The sequence below is a fragment of the Vipera ursinii genome (genome assembly GCF_947247035.1).
Source record: "Vipera ursinii genome assembly, chromosome: 5".
Taxonomy (NCBI): Eukaryota; Metazoa; Chordata; class Lepidosauria; order Squamata; family Viperidae; genus Vipera; species Vipera ursinii.
Genome location: NC_139518.1, coordinates 92,470,152 through 92,490,293, shown reverse-complemented (window position 1 = coordinate 92,490,293; position 20,142 = coordinate 92,470,152). Strand labels below are relative to the sequence as shown.

At 44.3% G+C, this 20,142-nt stretch overlaps 1 protein-coding gene across 1 annotated transcript in view; it reads right to left on the bottom strand.

The window, feature by feature from the left end:
• Positions 1–6,882: 6,882 nt before the first annotated feature.
• The window catches only part of ANK3 (ankyrin 3), a 191,129-nt gene continuing 177,869 nt past the window's right edge, over positions 6,883–20,142 (bottom strand). Inside the window, exons 42-47 of the mRNA XM_083364150.1 lie at positions 19,764–20,139; positions 18,533–18,637; positions 16,204–16,287; positions 16,009–16,065; positions 10,051–10,134; positions 6,883–8,517 (exon numbers count right to left, since the gene is read on the bottom strand). Of these exons, the coding sequence (XP_083220276.1) occupies positions 10,069–10,134; positions 16,009–16,065; positions 16,204–16,287; positions 18,533–18,637; positions 19,764–20,139 (688 nt within the window). The 3' untranslated portion in view covers positions 6,883–8,517; positions 10,051–10,068. The remainder of the gene's footprint in view (positions 8,518–10,050; positions 10,135–16,008; positions 16,066–16,203; positions 16,288–18,532; positions 18,638–19,763; positions 20,140–20,142) is intronic.

Sequence of the window (20,142 nt, the reverse complement as noted above, 5' to 3'; positions counted from 1 at the left end):
TATTTCTGCCTGCATTTTCAGGACCTCTTTAGAACTTCAAGGCCTGGAACATTGCCTGACTTCCATCTGTGGTTGTTAAAATCTAGCTTCCTGAAGTCCAAAGAACACAAACTGCTTCTTCAAATTCTCCTCTCTGAGGTGGCTTAGATTCCAGTTCGACATGGTTATTTTCTTTCAGAAGATGTCTGACGTCTTCAGTCTGTCAAACTGAGAGCTGAGATTAGTCCAGAATAGCTGACCCCCTTGTTTTTTCTCCCATCTTCTGAAAAAATTCCATTGTTTGCAAGAAAAAAAAGGAAATCTACTAGATCCCCTCCTTTTTTCCCTTCAAGTCCCACCCCATTGGGATGTCATTTTTCTCCTTGAGACCATCCTCACATCTCCCCTCCTCCTGAACACTTGCCTACCCTCCTCAAAGGTTGTGTATAGTTGGCCTTCAAAAAGATCTGTGTCTTCTTTGATGAGTCTTTAAGAAGAAAACATTGGTAGATTTCTGGTTTTGCGTTACAGTAAAAAGGATGCAGGAAGGCAGGGCTCTGTCTTCCACGCCCGTTTTCACCCTGCTGGAGGGCCTAAAAGGGCCTAGAGTCGCCCCAAAGAGGCAATGAAGAAGGAGGGGTGCCTCATCGATCATGGAGAAATGGCAGTCTTTCCATTCAATTCAAGGAAAGCCCTCCAAACTGGCAGGGGAAAGACTGACTACATTCCTGTGGCCAGCCATTAGTTGCTGACAACTGAAGAAGAAAAGCACTAATTGGCATCATAAACAGCATGCTTGAAACTGGGTGAGAACATTGATCCTTTCTTTACTATTTTACAACTGAATTTCCTGGGAAAGGCTCCCAAGAAGCTAAAACCTCAGAACATGAACGGAAGCAGCGTTTTAATGTTTTTATGGGGGACAGAAATACATAATACTGATGTGGAAGTAACATAAAGCTACAGCTTTAATAAATTTGAGAACTGAGATAATTGTTAAAATTTTCTCTTTGGGAAAAAAGCAGAGGTGAAATATAAGAAATCAATCCTTTCTCTTAAGAGTGGAAAATGGATTTTGAGTGACATCTAGTGGTGAATTTGAGTATAGCACTACAATTAACTTTCTGGCTGCTTGGTGACTCCTAGCTTAATGGAGAACAGCTGGCAATAAAGGAAAATATTTTGGCATACTTGCTCTCTACATGGGGCTGCCCTTGAAGACCACTCAGAGGCTCCAACTGGTACAGAATGCAGCCGCGAGAGTTGTGTTGGGAGTCTCCCGATACTCCCATGTTACACCTCTGCTCTGCGAGCTGCATTGGCTCCCAGTTGTCTTCCGGGTGAGGTTCAAGGTGCTGGTATTGACCTACAAAGCCCTACATGGCATGGGTCCGGAATACCTTGGGGAGCACCTGCGGCCAGCATCAACTTCCCTCCGCCCAATACGCTCCCACAGAGAGGGTCTCCTCAGGGTGCCTCCGGTCAAAGAATGCCGACTGGTGGCCCCCAGGGGGAGGGCCTTCTCTGTGGGCGTGCCAGATTTATGGAACCATCTTCCGGTTGAGCTCCGGATGGCGCTCGACTTTCGCTCCCTCCGGCGCGATCTAAAGACATATCTTTTTGAACAAGCTGGCCTGGCCTGATGGGAGGGGGTTGGGTTTTTATTACTTTTAAATGCGTTTTAATCTATTTAAGAGTTCTGGGCACTTGTTTAATCTTTTTTTAATTTTTGTATTCTGTTTTTAACATGTATTGCCCTGTTCACCGCCCTGAGTCCTTCAGGAGAAGGGCGGTATACAAATAAAATTAATTAATTAATTAATTAATACTTATCACCCTAATCTTCTTGGACTATAAACACTTACTGAGCCTGGAGTTTTAATCTCAAGAACTACTGGGAGACAAAGAAAAAATTGACTTTTGACTACGTCTGGCTGGGAGAGACGTTTGAGCTGTTTTCAAGATGGTTGAACATTTTGAACACTTTGAACATTGTGGATTCCAACCTTGCCTGGCCGACAATTATTGGACACCTGACACAAAAGATTACTACAAAATATTGCTTTTAGGACTGGACCCATATTCTGGAACCTATTGGATTATAAAGGCTACACATAAAGACCAGAAAACTAGATGAAACTTTGTTCTACTCTTATTAAGATTGGTGATACTAGAGGAACTCCAGGAATGATGCCTCAAGAAAAAATAAACACCTTTCAGAAGGAAATATATTCTATACTACAATTAATTCACCAAACAATTGTCGCACATAAAGAGGATACAAAAAGAAACCATAATGAAACTAAAAACAATTTAGATAATATAAATGAGCAAATCTCCAAACTAAATCTGCAACTAGAAAATTCCCAGACGACGACTACAAAGTATGAACAAATAAACCAGAAATCAGAAGATGAAGCAGAGGAAAGGGAACTAGACATAGAAGAGATAAAAGAAGGGAAATATAAACTACCATATATGTACAAAGTATTGCAAGACATAACCATAACAACAAAAATAGAAAAGATGCAAAACATACCTGATGATAAGGAAGAAGATCTTTAAAAATGGAATATAGAGCTGTTGGGAAATGTCACAACTTGGGAGACAAAAAATGAAAAGAAAAATTGAGGGAGAAGGAAAGTGAGAGTTGCTTAAGGAATATGAATGGGTGGAATTCCCCCCCCCCCTACCTAAGTTGTCTTCCTCATGCCAAGCAACTTTTACAAAAAAATAAAGAAAATTCATGGGCAATGTAATTGGCTTGGAAAGCTACTTGGCAAAGAAAGAAAGAGAGAGTTAGATTAAAAAAACAGAAGACTTGACCTATTAGAGGGGGCATTACATGTTTAAATATTTGTTTGAATATGATTAAAAGAATGGATGAACCTTAGATATAATTAGACTTTTATAATGAAAGAATTAGAATTAGAATTAAAATAGAATTCTTTTTTCTTTTTTTAATTTGGGAAATATGAAAATAAGAGGATGGCTGGTATGAATAAAATTTTTAGCTATATAAATGTAATTAATATTGAGAAAATCGTAACTGACAGATATTCCAAATATTGATGTGAAATTAAACCTTAATAAGAACATGAATAACAGGGTATGGATTTATGAATTGATATTATTGTTATTGGTACAATATTAGTAAAAATATGAGGATGTTTATATCTAACTTTGTATACATCAGTAGTAACAAGAATTGTAACTGTGTAATGAGGGATAAATGGAAAAAAATATGGGGAAGAAAGGAAGATCAGGGAAAAAATACTGGATTGTCCCGAACAGATGTATACTGAAGAAGTTAATGTTAAATAGAGCCTTGGTGGAGCAGTGGGCTAATGCCTCCTTAAGTAACACCAGCTGCCTGCAATTAGTGCAGGTTCGAGTCCCACCAGGCTCAAGGTTGACTCAGCCTTCCATCCTTCCGAAGTAGGTAAAATGAGGACTCAGATTGTTGGGGGCAATAAGCTGACTTTGTAATAATGCCGCTTGGGGGGGGCAATAAGCAGGCATATACATAGAATGAAGGCTATTGCTAAGCACATTGATTTGTGCTTTAGATTGTAAGCCACCCTGAGTCTTTGGAGAAGGGCGGGATATAAATGGGATTTAAAAAATATATATATGTGAACCCAGGGGATCAACCCTGACTGCTCTTTAGAAGGCCAGATCCTGAAGCTAAAACTCAAATACTTTGGCCACCTAATGAGAATGAAGGACTCACTGGAGAAGAGCCTCATGCTGGGAAAGGTTGAGGGCAAGAGAAGAAGGGGACGACAGAGAATGAAGTGGCTGGATGGAGTCACTGAAGCAGGAGGCGTGAGCTTAAATGGACTCCAGAAGATGATAGAGGACAGGAAGGCCTGGAGGAACGTTGTCCATAGGGTCACGATGGGTCGGACACGACTTTGCAGCTAACAACAACAAAGATTGTAATTGTTAAAAATCAGTAAAACATAAAAAAGAAGAAAACATTGGCCTCTAGTCTTTCACTTTCTCTTACAGTAAGGAGAGAAATTTGCATTTGTGTGACTAGCTTGCCTTTCTGGTTAAGACAAGCACTGCACACCGGATGAATCATTAGTGTCATTAGTTTTCCCTGTCTGTTCAACAGGAAATGAAATGAACTTGTTTTCCCTGTGTGCTTTACGCTCCCTTATGCTTGCTAATTGTCCTAATCTCCACTCTTCCTCCTCTTCAGCTTCTGCTGCTAATTGAGTTGCTCCTGGTGACCTGATCAATGGGTTAGCTTGAGTTGTCAGCCTTCCCCCACCTTCACAGTATCTGTTCAACAAAGAGCTGAAGGTGCCACTCCACGGAATCTGTCAGTTAATTCTCCCCAAATTTAATAAATCATTTCCACTACTCATCAGCTTGCAAAATTCCTCATTTTGTCTCTCTGGTTCCAACAGTTTGTCTCTCTGCTTGTCTCCTTCACTCATCCCAGTCTATGTTTGTTGGATGGATGCACGTTTTCTGTGTTTCAATAGCTTTGAAGATAGAAATTGAAAAGTGGTTCCTTGTACGTTGATGCTTTGATTTGTATCAGAGATGAAGAAGTCACACACACACACACACACACACACCGGTCATTGGCTATAATGGAGCCCTGATGGTGCAATGGTTAGAGTGCAGTTTGGCAGTTCAATCCTCACTGGATCAAGGTTGACTCAGCCTTCCCCATCCTTCCGTGGTTGGTAAAATGAGGACCCAGATTGTTGAGGGCAACATGCCGACTCTGTAAACTGCTTAGAGAGGGCTGCAAAGCACCGTGAAACAGTATATAAGTCTAAATGCTATTGCGATAATCACATTTAAGAGTCTCACAACTTCTCTACCTCTGGACAGCTGAGGTTTAGCGATAAATCTCCTCCTCCCCACCCCCCAACGCTGCTTAGTAATGTTAAACCTTTTCCCAGGCTTTCATCTTCTGCAAGCTTCATCTAACTCAACCTCACCTATTGGCCTGCTTCTTACCACATCTTGTTCCAGACTGAGATGCTAGGGCCCAGGGGTAGGCAACCTCAGCTCTTTGATGACTCGTGGACTTCAACTCCCAGAATTCCTGAGCCAGCCATGCTGAGGGGAAAGGGAGAGGTTTCCAAGCTGAGCCACGCTGGCTGAGGAATTCTGGGAGTTGAAGTCCACGAGTCATCAAAGAGCCAAGGTTGCCTACCCCTGTGCTAGGCCAAGCAAAGGATGGATGGATGAATGGAAGGACGTCAAATGAGAATGAAAGAAAGAGTAATGTTAAAGTAGCCATCTGTTCATCTGGTGTTCACCTAAAGAAATCTGGTTGAGAGTCTAAAAGCCCTTGGGCATTACACAAATAACACAAAGGTGTGAATCCAGGGTCACCAAGAATACTTCTCAAAGGCACAGTAGTTTGCAAAAAGATCCCCTTGTTACTGAAACAGCGGTTTTGATACTGATAAGCAGTACAATTTATACATCAACCTCCCGTTGTCTTGTTGAAAGAATGGAATAGTCTCAAGAGACTCAAAAAAATAAATAAATCCCTTCACACCCTCTGCATGTCAGTCAGCGTTAAAATAGATAGGATTCCCACTGATTATGAAATGATACAATTGTTGGTAGTTGGGAAAAAGTTATCTTACCGTTCCCTGAAACAGCAAGTTTCTGCTTTCATTTCATCTTCATTTGTAATTCCGGAATTATATTTGCTCTCCATCTGTGATCCAGTCACCCTTCAGCTGTGCATCAGTAAAACAATCCCTTAATGGTTCGCATATCGCTTGAAGTACAGAAATGGCTGTGCTTGCGAGGAAGGCCTAGGACCCGGGCTCCAGAGGTGCTTGGCTCAGGAGGATGAGATGAGATTTTGGCTTCATGCGGGTGGGGGATGGGGGGAGAACTCAGGGTCCTTGGCTCTGAAAATTGAGCATTCCCACCCTCTCCAAGGCACCCAAAGGCCTGAGATGGAAAATCTCGGAGGTAACTATCAGCAGGCATAGGAAGGAAGAGAAACAGGAACACTCTTCTGGGAAAGAAAAAGAGAATTTGGGGTGGGGGGATCTGCTTTTCATAAAAGGCAGGCCTGGATGAAAACTGAAATAAAGAAGGGCGAAGAAGAGTGAGGAACAAAGAGAGCAGAAGCTGAAGGGACAGGTGTGACCCCAAAAGGGCAAGACAAGAAGCAACCAATGGAACTAATCAAGGAGAGAAACAACCTAGAAATCAGGAGAAAATTCCTAAAGTGGAGAACAATTAACCAGTGGAACAAAATTAGTGCAGGTTCGCATCCCACCAGGCTCAAGGTTGACTCAGCCTTCCATCCTTCCGAGGTAGGTAAAATGAGGACCCAGATTGTTGGGGGCAATTAAGCTGACTTTGTAAAAATGCCGCTTGGGGTGTGTGTGAAAGCCCTAATAAGCAGGCATATACATAGGATGAAGGCTACTGCTAGGCTTGTAAGCCGCCCTGAGTCTTCGCAGAAGGGCGGGATATAAATGGAATTAAAATAAAAATAAAATAAATAAATAAAATGCCTTTGGAAGTTGTGGCTGCTCCATCGCTGGAGACTTTTAAGAGGAGATTTGACAACCATTTCTCAGAAATAGTGTAGCTTTCCTGCAGGAGCAGGCGGTTGGACTAGATGACCTCCAAGATCCCTTCCCAACTCTTACTGTTTCCAGGGCTTTTTTTGTCATAGAACGCTCAGAACGGATTTCCGGCACCTTTTTTGAATGGAACCTTGTAGGGTAGGCAAGGCGGGTTGTATGATGTGTGAGTTCCGGCATCTTTTTCTTTTACAAAGCACTGACTGTTTCTGAGGAGGAGTGGAGCAATTCACAATCCCGAGGGGGAGAAAGGGGAAGGCAAAGCTTGTTTAAGAGATTAACACCAGGCACAAAGCATTCTGCAACCACCGTGTCATTGAAGTGTTTTAACACAATTTATTTTATGCTTAAATTATCAACTAGATCATCCAGTGTTTGTGGGGTGTTTTTTTCCCATACATAAGTAATTAGAGCTATTATCAACCAATCCTGTTTCCATATGAAGATCATTAACAAATTAAAAGTATTTCACCAAAAACCCAAATAAAAATGCCCTTCAAAACACAGCAGCCTTAACAACCTAATATTAATCTGCTAGGATGATTACAACATGATTGGCTTCCTGAAAGATTCTACAGCTGAGAGCCAGTACACAATATAGTAATATTTTTACAGCGTGCTGCCACTCTGTTAGCTAAGAAATTCTCTTCCTTCTTTCTCCCCCACCCACTTTTTTTTAAAAAAATATCCCCCACCAGCGCTCCCAAGAGCATCTCCCCCAAACTGCCAAAAGCTGCAAGCGTTTCCCCCAGTGGAAAGCAGGACAGGTAGCACCCCAACCTCCCGAAAAGCAACTACTGTATATGTTATGGTTTCCGGTAAGTTTGAGATCATTTCCACCGGAAAAAAATTGGCAGGAGCAACAAATATTGGCCTTTGCCTTCAGAGGTTATGGATAAGCTGCCAGAAGCAGCCCTGATCTCCAACAGCAGCCGTGTCCAGGTGGCCTCGATCCCCCACCCGTGCCGAAATGAGGAGGCGTTCCTTGGCAGCTGTGGTTGATGAACTGCGCCCCAGGGTCTCGTCTGTCACGTCACAATCTAATATATTTGCAAAACTGGAAAAAGAGTTCATCAAAATAAGGCGGAACGCATGCATCAAAATATTAGTACTCCGGAGAGATTCCTTGGTTTCACAGAACTACAGAATTCCCCATCTTAGGAATCATTAAATTTGCAGGAGATTTTAAAGATTTTTTTAAAATCAAGCTAGCCTTGTTTTGTGTGTGCATATACAAACATTATAATTGCTAAATGTACAAGAATCTGTGAAGATACACCCAGAATACCTCGGCAGGTGTAGCGGCCATCCGAGACACTGATTTCTGTTCAATGCAAATGCACAATTCAGTTTGTGAGCAAGGAGGCAGTGCCTGATCAGCCTGGATCCTCTATTTCTCTTTAGAATTTACATAGTGTTATTTACAATGGAACAAGCAATGTTAAGTCTTCTTTTTTAAAAAAAATGAAAACAAAAAACCCCCCCAAAGGTGTATTTTAGTACCCTGACAGTTTGGGTCTGAGAAAAATAAGGCGAGCTGTTGTGGATTTTAATAATTTTTTAGTGCCTTTTTGTAGTTTGAACCATTCTCCAGTGTCATTTGAATCTCTCTTGCAACAGGAATCTCTCGGTTTCGCAATGGCCTCGTGTTGCTTCCTTGAAGCTGTCGCCTAGGACGTGTCCGTCACTTCTCACTGCATCCTCTCCAATGGTGTAAATAAAAGTGGATTTCCATGCTCGTGTAGAACTGGCTCATGCTAAATTAAATTTGTTTTTGTTGTGTTCTTCACATGAAAACCATGCCGTTAATGTGTGGAAGCAGCAAACACACAGACGCGCGCGCACGCACACACACACACACACACTTTTGTCCGTGACTTGATAATTCCTGTTGATTTCATTCGTCCTCGAGTTTCTCTCTAGAATACTGGCAGTAAAAGCACACAGTCTTGGGTCAAGTGGAAAAGGATGGGGAAGAGAGAAAGAGAAAGAATACGGGTGTTAGAAATGTCCATTGGAATAGCACTGAGCCTTTCAACCACAAATAATAATTCTGCATCTCTTCCATAAAACAGACGATCCACTTTGCAACCCCCACTGTACTGACCCATTCATCTGGTCCAGGTTAGGCCATGTTGGATCACCTCTTCAACTGCCCATAGACCACTGAGTTACAGCATGTGAGCTTCCACCAAGACGGTTGTCCTGGGCCAAGAGGATTAGTACTTGAAGTGCAAGGATCACACACCCCCCCGCTACCGTATTAGAGCAAAACGGAAGCATAGCTAGAAATAAGACATAAATCCAGTGTTTCTCAAGATCTGCGCTGGTTAAACAAACTTGGTTTTTAGCCACCTGCTCAGGAAAATGTTTCCCAATTCAAGGAGCTAAACAAATGAGATTAGAACAAAATGTTCCATGCTCAAAGTTATCTGGTTTTGTAGGTTGCAAAATGTAACTCACATCCAATCAGACTAGTAGTAGATGAGTAAACTTAAATGGCATAGCGCCCAGCCCTCTGAAGGACTGCCTGTCCCCACCCACACCCCCACCATATCTGTCTGATCAGGTTCCATCAATTAAGCTTTGTCAATCTAGAAAATGGGCCTTTTCTGTTGCAACCATCTTCAAGTAAGCCCTAAATCCATGGTTATTTCCTCCAGCCATGGGTTAAGGTATTGGGGGCTCCCTTTAAAATGTGAGGGATTGTTTCTAATTGCTTCCTTCAGGGGAATTGTGCTTTTTTTAAAAAAAAAAAAAGTTACATAGTTTTATTCTGTTTTCATGTTTCCCAGAGACATTTTGGGAGCCAGGCAATTTAAAAATGAGTCAATATACTAAATAAATACATAAATGTAAAAAAAAAGAAAAAATAAAGAAAAAAATAAAGAAAAATCCAGAGTTCTCAGAATCTTGGTCCATGTAGGCGATCCAGAAAATTAACATTTAAAGAACAGCCACTGCTGTGATTGTTACTTTAACAACTAAGGAGAAACTTCCAGACAGTTAGAACAATTAACCAGTGGAACCACCTGCCTCCAGAAGTGGTGAATGCTCCAACACTGGAAGTTTTTAAGAAGAGACTGGCCAGCCACTTGTCTGAAATGGTGTAGGGTTTCCTGCCTGAGCAGGGGGTTGGACTAGATGACCTCCAAGGTCCTTCCAACATTATTATTATTATTATTATTAACTCTAGAAAACCCTCCCTTCTCTCTGTTTCCCCCCCCCCCAGAGATTTACTTCCCTCTGGACTGCAGGGCACTTCTCTGACCTTCGACCTCACTGTTCCCAGAGGCTCCCCATCTCATTTAACGATGGAAGCCCCATCAGCCCAATGATGCAGAATTAGCAATTCTTAGAAATTGCTAAGGCCCGAAGGAAGGCATGCCAAGAAAATAAGCTCCAGGTCTCCTATTGCTTCGTAAAGATTCCTTAATTGCTCCAAATATTAAGAATACAAGATTTATACATCCCAACTGACCATTTCACTGTTTGGCTGTTATGAGTAGGTTGTCTTCTCTGCATGCCGGACTTCTTTTTTCATTTTCACTTTGCATCCTTCTCCCTGGTTTAACAAGAGGACACACCATTAGATATCAAGTAGATGTACTCATCATTGCAATTATACAAGGTAGGGGGTCTGTACTAAACTGTAACATCTTACACAGACCACTGGAAGCAGCGAAAGGTGAGTAGCCAGTAGCCACATAAGATGATGACACCTGTGCATTCCGGGTTCATCATCCTGAAATAAGTTCTTGAACATCAAACAGAATTCCAAATATTTCATTATTCCTTCCCCCGGTGTACAAAAATCCCATGCTGGGCGATTCCAAGTTAGCAGACCCTTTGCAAGCCAAATTCTGCTGATTTAAGGAAGGGTCAAAGCTTTAAATTTAATAGATTAGTCACGGAAGATGCAACTGCGAAAAGGGAGTATTTGCCCAAGCGAAACATATCTGCAATAAAAATACTAAAAGACCCCTAAATATATTTTTTTCCCATTTGAAAATTCACAGCTTAGCAATACAGCCAAAACCGTGTATTCTTTAAACTCCAGCAGACGGCATATGCAATGGGTATTTTGTTTTTTTTTTTAAAAAAAATTTTTGGACTTCATCCCTGGGAGGAATTTGATCCTGTGACTCCTAAGGGAGTGGACAGGATTATGAGGAGGTTGAGCTCCTCCACATGCTTACTGGACCCGTGCCCTTCCTGGCTGGCTTATGCGGCTCGAGAGGGGACACGAGGCTGGTTCCTGGCGGTCGTCTCTGCTTCTCTGAGTGAGGGTCACTTCCCCACCGCCTTGAGAGGTGGTGAGACCTCTCCTCAAGAAGCCCACCTTGGACCCATCCTCATTGAATAACTTTCGTCCAGTCTCCAATCTTCGCTTCCTTGCGAAGGTTGTTGAGAGCGTGGTGGCGCACCAACTTCCTCAGGTCCTGGATGAAGTGGTTTATCTAGACCCGTGCCAATTGGGCTTCAGGCTGGGCTACAGAATGGAGACGGCATTGGTCGCTGTGATGAATGATCTCTGGAGAGCCCGGGACAGGGGCCATTCCTCTGTCCTAGTCTTATTAGACCTTTCGGCGGCTTTCGATACCATCGACCATGGTATCTTGCTGCGACGCCTCAGGGGATTGGGAGTGGGAGGCACGGTTCTGCGTTGGTTCTCCTCCTTTCTCCAGGGTCGCTCGCAGTTGGTGCTGGCAGGGGGACAGAGGTCGACCCCGAGGCCTCTCGTTTGCGGAGTCCCTCAGGGGTCGGTCCTCTCGCCTCTCCTGTTCAACATCTACATGAAACCGCTGGGTGAGATCATTCGCAGCTTTGGAGTAGGGTACCATCAGTATGCTGATGACACCCAGCTTTTCATCTCAACTCCAAACAACATCAGTGATGCCCTCAACGTGATGTCCCGCTGCCTGAAAGCGGTCCGGGAATGGATGGGGAGGAACAGGCTTCAACTGAACCCGGACAAGACTGAATGGCTGTACGTACCGGCAAGCCAGGATACTCAGAGCATCCCATCCCTTAACATCGGGGATGAGTTACTACCCCCTGTTGATAGGGCCCGCAACCTGGGTGTCCTCCTAGACTCACAGCTCTCCCTGGAAGATCACATAGGAGCTGTGACCAAGGGGGCCTTCTCCCGGGTTCGACTGGTGCGCCAACTACGGCCTTATCTGGACCTGGATGCCTTACGTACAGTCACCCATGCCCTTGTGACCTCTCGCCTAGACTACTGTAACGCTCTCTACATGGGGCTGCCCTTGAGATCCACTCGGAAGCTTCAACTGGTGCAAAGTGCAGCGGCACGGACACTTTTGGGAGCCTCCCGATACTCCCATATCACACCTCTCCTCCGTGCGCTGCACTGGCTTCCAGTTGCCTTCCGAGTGAAGTTCAAGGTGCTAACAATGACATACAAAGCCCTACATGGCATGGGTCCGGACTACCTACGGGAGCACCTTCTGCCAATGTCAACACCCCACCGCCCTGTGCGCTCCCACAGAGAAGGCCTCCTCAGGGTGCCACCGCTCAAGGAATGTCGGGTGGTGGCCCCCAGGGGGAGGGCATTCTCAGTGGGTGCACCAGCCCTCTGGAACTGCTTACCAACTGAAATCCAGATGGCCCCCGACCTCCGCACCTTCCGGCGCGACTTAAAGACTTACCTATTCCAGCAGTCCGGCCTGGCCTGATAGCTCTGATAGCTCTAATTGGGGTCCCAGTTTGGTTTTGTTTTGATTATTGTTTTTCAATACTGTTTCATTATGTTGCCTATCTTACTCTGTACACCGCCCCGAGTCCCTCGGGAGAAGGGCGGTTTATAAAAACAAACAAATAAATAAATAAATAGTGGAGAAAATCCATTATTTCCACAACATTTCAGACAACTGATATTCGCCACTATTACAACTGATCTAATTTACATCAAGTGCATCACTTCCGTCATGACGTCCCTTTACGTCGTTTGTCTCCGTTCGTGCCACTAGAGTAATGAGAGACTTAAAGAAAGGGCAACAATGGAGACAAACCAGAGAAAACCACTGACAATGTAATTACACAAAGGATATAAATTGATGCAATATCAATTACATCAATGTTATCAATTCTATTTCCTCCACCCCAATTGTCCATTCAGTTGAGGTTTTGCTGCATTTTGCTAAGGAATATAGAAGATGGATAACTGATCCAGGGTTATAGGTAGTCCTTGACTTACAACAGTTCATTTAATGACCAAAGTTACAATACCAAAAAAGTGACTTGTGACCATTTTTCACACTTATAACCGTTGCAGAATCCCCACGGTCATGCAATCCAAGTTCAGATGTTTGGCAACTGATTTTTTTTTTATGATGGTTGCAGTGTTCTGGGATCACGTGATCACCTTTTGCAACCTTCTGAGAAGCAAAGTCAATGAAGGAAGCCAGATTGGCTTAACAACCATGTTACTAACTTAACAACTTCAGTGATTCACTTAACAAATGTGGCAAGAAAGATCGTAAAATAGGGCACAACTCACTTAATAAATCTTTTACTTAGCAACATAAATTTTGGCTCAATCGTGATCATAAGTTGAGGACTACCTGTAGTAACTTTGAGGGTGGACTTTACTGAAATAGCTTCTGGCCAGCTTGTTACCTTTAGGTCTTCCACGATGAACCCCGAGGTCCAATCCCTGAGAGGCAGCGGGAAAGGTTTGAAGGAGACAGGAAGTGGGGAACCCCATGGAGTCTTAGCTGAGGGTCTTAGAAAATTAGGAAGTTTTTCTCTACCTGGCCTGGGATTCTGGACAACTGTCCCCATAGTCCTTGGAGAATTAGGGATAATCAGATCAAGCCGGTAGATAAAGTTTAGACCTGAGAAAGTCCTGCTTCTGTTGTTGCAAGAAACAAATCTTCTTTCCCTCCCCCCACTCTCCTGATTTGTTTGTTCTGATTAACAGCTGCTGGTTTTCTTGCAAATCTTTACCCCATGTAACCGGATGCATCTGGCTTTCTTTTTCACATCCTCCCACTGCTCCCTAATTAAAACCGACACCCCTTTTAATTATTATTATTACTTCCATGTCAGATTTCTAAGTCAATAGGGCAAACGCCCAAGCAGCTTGGGCTTGTTGACTTGGAGAAAGATTGTGGCTGATTCCTGGGGAAAAGACACTTCCTGTTTTGCCCCAGAGTTTCCAGATTCCAGGTGTAAGGAGCATCTCCCCAAGAACAGAAGGTAACAGAAAAGAAGGGCGGAGATCCCAGCGGGCGTCTGCCAGGCAGATGTGTTTGTCTCGCCCACAGCCACCCCATCTTCCCTGAATGCCTAGTTAGGAATGCTTCTCTCCAAGGAGCATCTGAACCCTTCATCCACACCCATCAAGCAACCCCAGGATTTGCCTTCTCTTCTTTTTGACTTTGACGGTCCATGGACCTCTCCCACTATTGCCAGAGGTCAAGACCTGCAGCCCACCTCAAACACTGTTTGATCTGCTGGGCTGGTGTCATCGTACAAGGGAAGGAAAGTACTAACAATTGGGGGTTCCTTTTCAGGATGAGCCTTTGTTTGTTAAGTCCTAGGGCAGGGGTAGGCAACCTTGGCTCTTTGATGACTCGTGGACTTCAACTCCCAGAATTCCTGAGCCAGCTGTGCTGGCTCAGGAATTCTGGTAGCTGAAGTCCACGAGTCATCGAAGAGCCATGGTTGCCTACCCCTGTCCTAGGGTCATTCTTCCTCCGGTTTCTCAAAAAAAAAGCAGCCAGGTGAGAACCTGGGCCTTGGGTTGATGTGTACCCCTTATTATTTATTTAGAAGAAGACAGATGACTAGCTTTTTTAAAAAAAAATCTGCCCAGCTGATAGAAAATTTGATTGCCCTCTCAGTGTGAGGACTGATCAACTGGGAGAAATAATAAGGGTGTTCTGTGAAAAGACAAGGTACGGATCTGATACATATTTAGAGTTGAAAAACCAGGTCATGGGGATAGATGATATTATTATAATAATATAATATAATATAATATATAATATTATATTATAATTAATATAATAATAATAATATAATAATTATTATTATTATTATTATTAATAATAATAATAATAATAATAATAAGAAGAAGAAGAAGAAGAAGAAGAAGAAGAAGTAGTTGGAAGGGACCTTGGAGGTCATCTAGTCCAACCCCCTGCTCAGGCAGGAAACCCTATACCATTTCAGATCAAGGGTCCACAACCTTAAACACTCAAAGAGCCACTTGGACCCGTTTCCAAGAGGGGGGAAAATCACTGGGAGCCGCAAAACTCTCTCGCGTGCATACACACATGAGGGGGGGGACTTGATTGAAGAGTTTAATTAAAAAGCAATAGAGGCTTTTTCTCTCTCTCTCTTCCCCTCCCTTCCTCCCTCCTCCCTTTCTCTCCCTCCCTCCCTCTCTCTTCTCTCCCTCCCTCTTTCTCTCCCTCTCTCCAATCTTCTGCTCATCTCGCAAGCTGGCTTCATGCTGTTCTCAGACAAGCTGACACACATTCTTATTGGGCTGGCTCTCCTGAGCTACTGCTTTCTGCTGCTTCCTGCTTCCTGTGGAGACGCAGCAAAGGCAGGAGCCCCACTCAATAAGCTTGTCAGCTTCTCAGAGAACAGCGTGAGTTACACACACACACACACACACAGAGAGAGAGAGAGAGAGAGACAGAGAGACAGAGACAGAGACAGAGAAAGAGAGAGACAGAGACAGGAAGCACAAGTGCCTCTCTCTGTGTGTGTGTCTCTCTCTCTGCAAATGGCAGAGGACAACTGGGAGCTGTAGAAGGCTGAAAGAGCCGCATGCGGCTCCAGAGCCGTGGGTTGCCGACCCGTGGGATAGATCATCAGGGAAAACAACTACTTAGGTGGTCACCAGGAGTTGAAAACAACTCGATGGCCCGTAAGCAGTTTCATGCTTGGACTCTTGATCACTTGCCGTGTTGAACTTGTGCACGACCTGCAGTATCTACGGGGGCAGGGGGGGGGCTCATTCTAGAAGGTGTAGCCTAAAACCGCAGCCTCAACCTCCCCCCCCCCAATCCTCTTAATACCAAAGAAAATGCTCAGCGCCCTGTCTTTTCTTTTGCAAATGAAACTGACCAGGAGGCAGAAGATGGGAAGAAGAAAGCGCCCACAGGGAAGAGCCAGAGATAGTGTTACCTATTTGCAAGTTTTGCTAGTAAAGCTCCGCTAGCCAGAACAACCTGGGGAGGATCTTTTGGAGCCACAGGGTGAAAGAGCAGCTGCTGGCCAACACAGAGGCACTGGAGGGTTTATAACCTTTCAGATCAGATGCACCACTTGCTGAAAGCACAAGCATTTTGCCTTTTTAGGGGGGGGAGGCGCAAGAGGTTAATTGGCAAGCCACCAGCCACTCGACCGCGTTTTGAGCCCAGAGGGGCCATTGCACCCCGCTCAGCTCTTTCATTACCCTGATAGGTTTTTTCACGTGTGGGACAACAAGGCGTCTTAATACTTTCCGGGTAACCTGCGGGAAATAACATAGGAAAAACAAAAGTTGACACGTGTTCTGCCTGAGCCCAGACGGACAGTGTGGATGGACAAAGAATCCATGATTAGGACTCAAGAAAAGAGGGAGAAAAATGAATCTGCGGAAGAGAATTACTTTTCGGGTGACGGTATTGCCTTCTTCGTCGGTGAACTGCTCTTGCGTGACTGATTCACCTGGAATGTTTTGGGCTTCCTTGCCCTAGTAGAGAACAAGTCAAAGGATTAGCCCAGCTCACCTGGGGCCATCTGCTGCTTTGCAACACCAGTCCAAGCAATAAACTCACGCCAGGCCAAGCAAGATTATTTTTGTTAGAGACAGTCCAACATCTAGAGTGTCTTATGACACATGATTTGTGGTTTAGATTCTGTGGATCATGCTGAATATATAATTACGCTGTCAAAGGTCGTTTATGGCTGGCTGTTGCTTTCAAGAAATATGGTCCAGCCTTTGCCTTTCCTCTCTGGAAAACAATTTATGCTGTGGATTTGATGCTACATACCTAGGAAATTTGTCTAGGAAACTTAGGGCTAAACCCATGGAGAAGGCTTTGTAAGAACTCCCTCCAAAAAGGTATAGGGCCTAATCACTACTTCATTTTGATAGCCCTGAGAAGCTGTTCCTCTGAAATAATAATTATTCCCTGCTACCATCTATCTCAATTCTCCATAAATTTTTTCTCAAGACAAAGTTGTTACTTGTACAATTTTATGGATCTTTATTCAGGAGAAGTCCATGCTTAGTTGTGCTGGTCCTAGTACAACCTGTGAACTAAGGTTAGTTCTTCATGAAAAATAGTTCACCAGAATGAGTAAAAAAGAGCTGCTTTATTCCCAATGACTTTGGGCAGATAAGGCTTCCCACTTATCTCAAGAAGCTCCAACTGGTCATTTAGCACACAATCACACTTCTTGTGCAACATGTTTGTATGGGAAGCATCACCATATTATGCAAAATATCCAATCCAGCTGATCATGAGTTTTAAGAGCCTTAAACAATACCAGGATGGCTGAGGACTAAATTAACTACAGAGCAAGATTAGACAATTGATAACCCCATCTTTATGCTGTTAAAATTAAGAAACTCTTCTATCTCACTTTTTTACCCCCACCCGTCTCTTGACAACTCTGGGAAAAGCTGAGCATATAAGGATATATGCTGAGGATATAAACTGAATCATCATTATTACCCCAACAGCATCAGCAGATCAGTGTCACAACATACAACAAACAGATCAGCTTCCTCAGAACTACCTTCACAAGGAGCCTTACGAAAATTGGGAAGTCCCCAGGATTGGATCGGGTAAAGGTAAAGGTTCCCCCGCACATGCGTGCTAGTCGTTTCCGACTCTAGGGGCCGGTGCTCATCTCTGTTTCAAAGCCAAAGAGCCAGCGCTTGTCCGAGTATGTCTCCGTGGTCATGTGGCCGGCATGACTAGACGCCAAAGGCGCACGGAATGCTGTTACCTTCCCACCGTAGTGGTCCCTATTTTTCTACTTGCATTTTTACGTGCTTTCGAACTGCTAGGTTGGCAGAAGCTGGGACAAGTAACAGGCGCTCACTCTGTTACGTGGCACTCGGGATTCGACCCGCCAAACTGCCGACCTTCTGATCAACAAGCTCAGCATCCTAACCCAATGAGCCACCGTGTCCCATGGATCGGGAGCAAAGCCCAAACAGGTCCACAATGGCACAAAACTGGAAGAGGCCCAATGTCTCTGTTTACATTGTGGTTTGGACTATCTAGAATACAGGTCTGGACACAGGTGCTGTGATAATGTCCCACCCACCCCTAATACTTACAAGTACTCTTTGCTGTCCAACCGAACAACAATAATTGTGTGTGCTTGTATTTACACAAGTGGCTTTGAGGAAGACATCCAAGGGAATGTTATGAGAAAGAGAAACTGAGTTAACACATTAGTTTTGAGAGTGTGACTGCTTAAGCTATGGGGCTGGTTCAGGACATTTTGCCTCTTAAGATGAAAGACAGAGTGACATCAACAAATGCATGGACAAACACGAGCAGGAGCAATAGCTGAATTCTTCTTCAGCCCTGGCTGTGGGACAGACTCGTTCCTGATTCTCAACGCAACAGGCAAGCTGAGGGCCTTCCACGGAGCCTAACTGGCACGCAGGACTCTTCCCCCTGGCTCCTGACGTATCTTTCCAGCTGTAGCAGCCCCCAGTGACTACACTGCTCTTGAACACATGTAGGGTATTCAACTACACTCCAGTGCATTTAGAGTCATGCATACACAGCCATGCATCACAAGATGGAATTATAAGCAAAAACCCAGAGTGCAATCTGGTAGGTCCTCCCGACAGGTCTGTACAGTAAGTTGTGCAAGGGACAACACAAAGAGAGAGTCTAATGGTTGAGCCATTCTATCTGCCTTGCAGTCCAAGTCCACTCCATGCCAGGGGCACCACAATCGCACAATACCTTCAGAATGAACCGCCGGCGATAAACCCTTGTAACGATCCTCTGCTCTTCATCTGAACTGGAATCACTCTGAACCTCACATTCACTGTCACTCTCACTCAACTCCTGATAAATGCAGTTTTAGTACATTTTTACTGGCTTGTTTAAAACATAAAAATGAGTCTGAGCAAGAACAGCGGGAAAATGGTTTCCCCCCAAATTTAGATTCACCTCCCCCCCAATTACCATACTGGGAATGTGTGCCATTTTGCTCCTGGGGTCCACACTTCTAAATGTGGTGCATGCAGCCATGTTGCTTTGATATCGTTTATGGCATAAAACAGATTTGCACAGGCTTGTGCAACAGCTGTAAACTCTTGTGTCTACAAGCTTTTTATGACCAGGGGGGACCAGAGTGCAGACATGTCCTTTCCTTCCCCACTCTTCCTTGCTACCCTCAAAGATCCTTTCATCTTATTAGCAACTGCTCTACGTTTTGCAAAACCAAAGCTATTCTCACAGTGGCATATGCCCAACAGCCCCATCTCTTTCCAGACTAAACTAAGATTAGCGGCACATTGTTGTTGCTGTTGTCGTTACTGTTAGGCAGGATTTGAAACAGTACTTCAAATGCAGTTTCAAATTGGGACTCATGCTGATAATTTTGCCTGATTCTGCTGATCACCAAGGAAAAATAGTCCCTTATGCTTTGGCTCCCCCATCCAGCTTTACGTATATTTCCCCAGCTAACAATGCATATTCTGGCATTGGGAAGAATGTCTGAAAAGGGCACTATTTGCATGGCGTATCCACCCTCCAGCTGAAAGTAAGATCAACCTGCCACTCAACTGAAACACTTCCTAGGGATTGCTCCCACCCCAGAATGGGCTAAGCTAGGATTTGACGGCATTTGGCAGGTGGATGCATCTTACATATATTTCCTGCCCTTCGTGGGACTTTTTCCTCATACGTCTCACCCGTTTTGCATTTGAGCATCTCATTTCTGTATGTATCTACACCGGCTTCTCGGGGAGTTTGGTGAATGAATGGGGAGGGCGAACTGCAGAATAAAAACACGATGCTCTGCACCTTTGATTCCCGCAAGGCCACCACAGGGGCCCTGGCACGCAGCAGCTCGTCTCCCGAGCCTGAGAAACAGAGGGAGGGGCAACTGCTGAAGGAGCAAGAGTGGGTGGTGAATTGTGGCCTGTCCCCTCCTCCCTGATCCAATCAAAGTTTGTGGCCTTTATACCTTTTGTTCTGACGCAGCCGCTATTCCATCGTCTTCCTGAGCTTTTGATCTTGGCTTGCTACTGTCAGAAATATTCCAGCTTGTCTTTTTCATGCTAACAGGCACAGAGGTTTTAGGTGTATCCACTGCTGGCTTGCTTGCCTCTTGCAAGGATTTCTGGTGGGATGAGATTGTTGGCTGCTCAGCTCGGAGAGAGCTTTGCATTTTTGGTTTCACAGTTTCCTTGTCGCTCTGTTTTCCTAGACTGTTCACAGAGTCCTGGACAAAAGTCTTAGCCTTTGCTTCGAATGTAGACTCTGAGTAGCTCCCGTTGGTCTCCAGTTTTCCTGCTTCCCCTTTGAAATATGAGGTAATAGAATCTCTACATTGATCAGGGCTG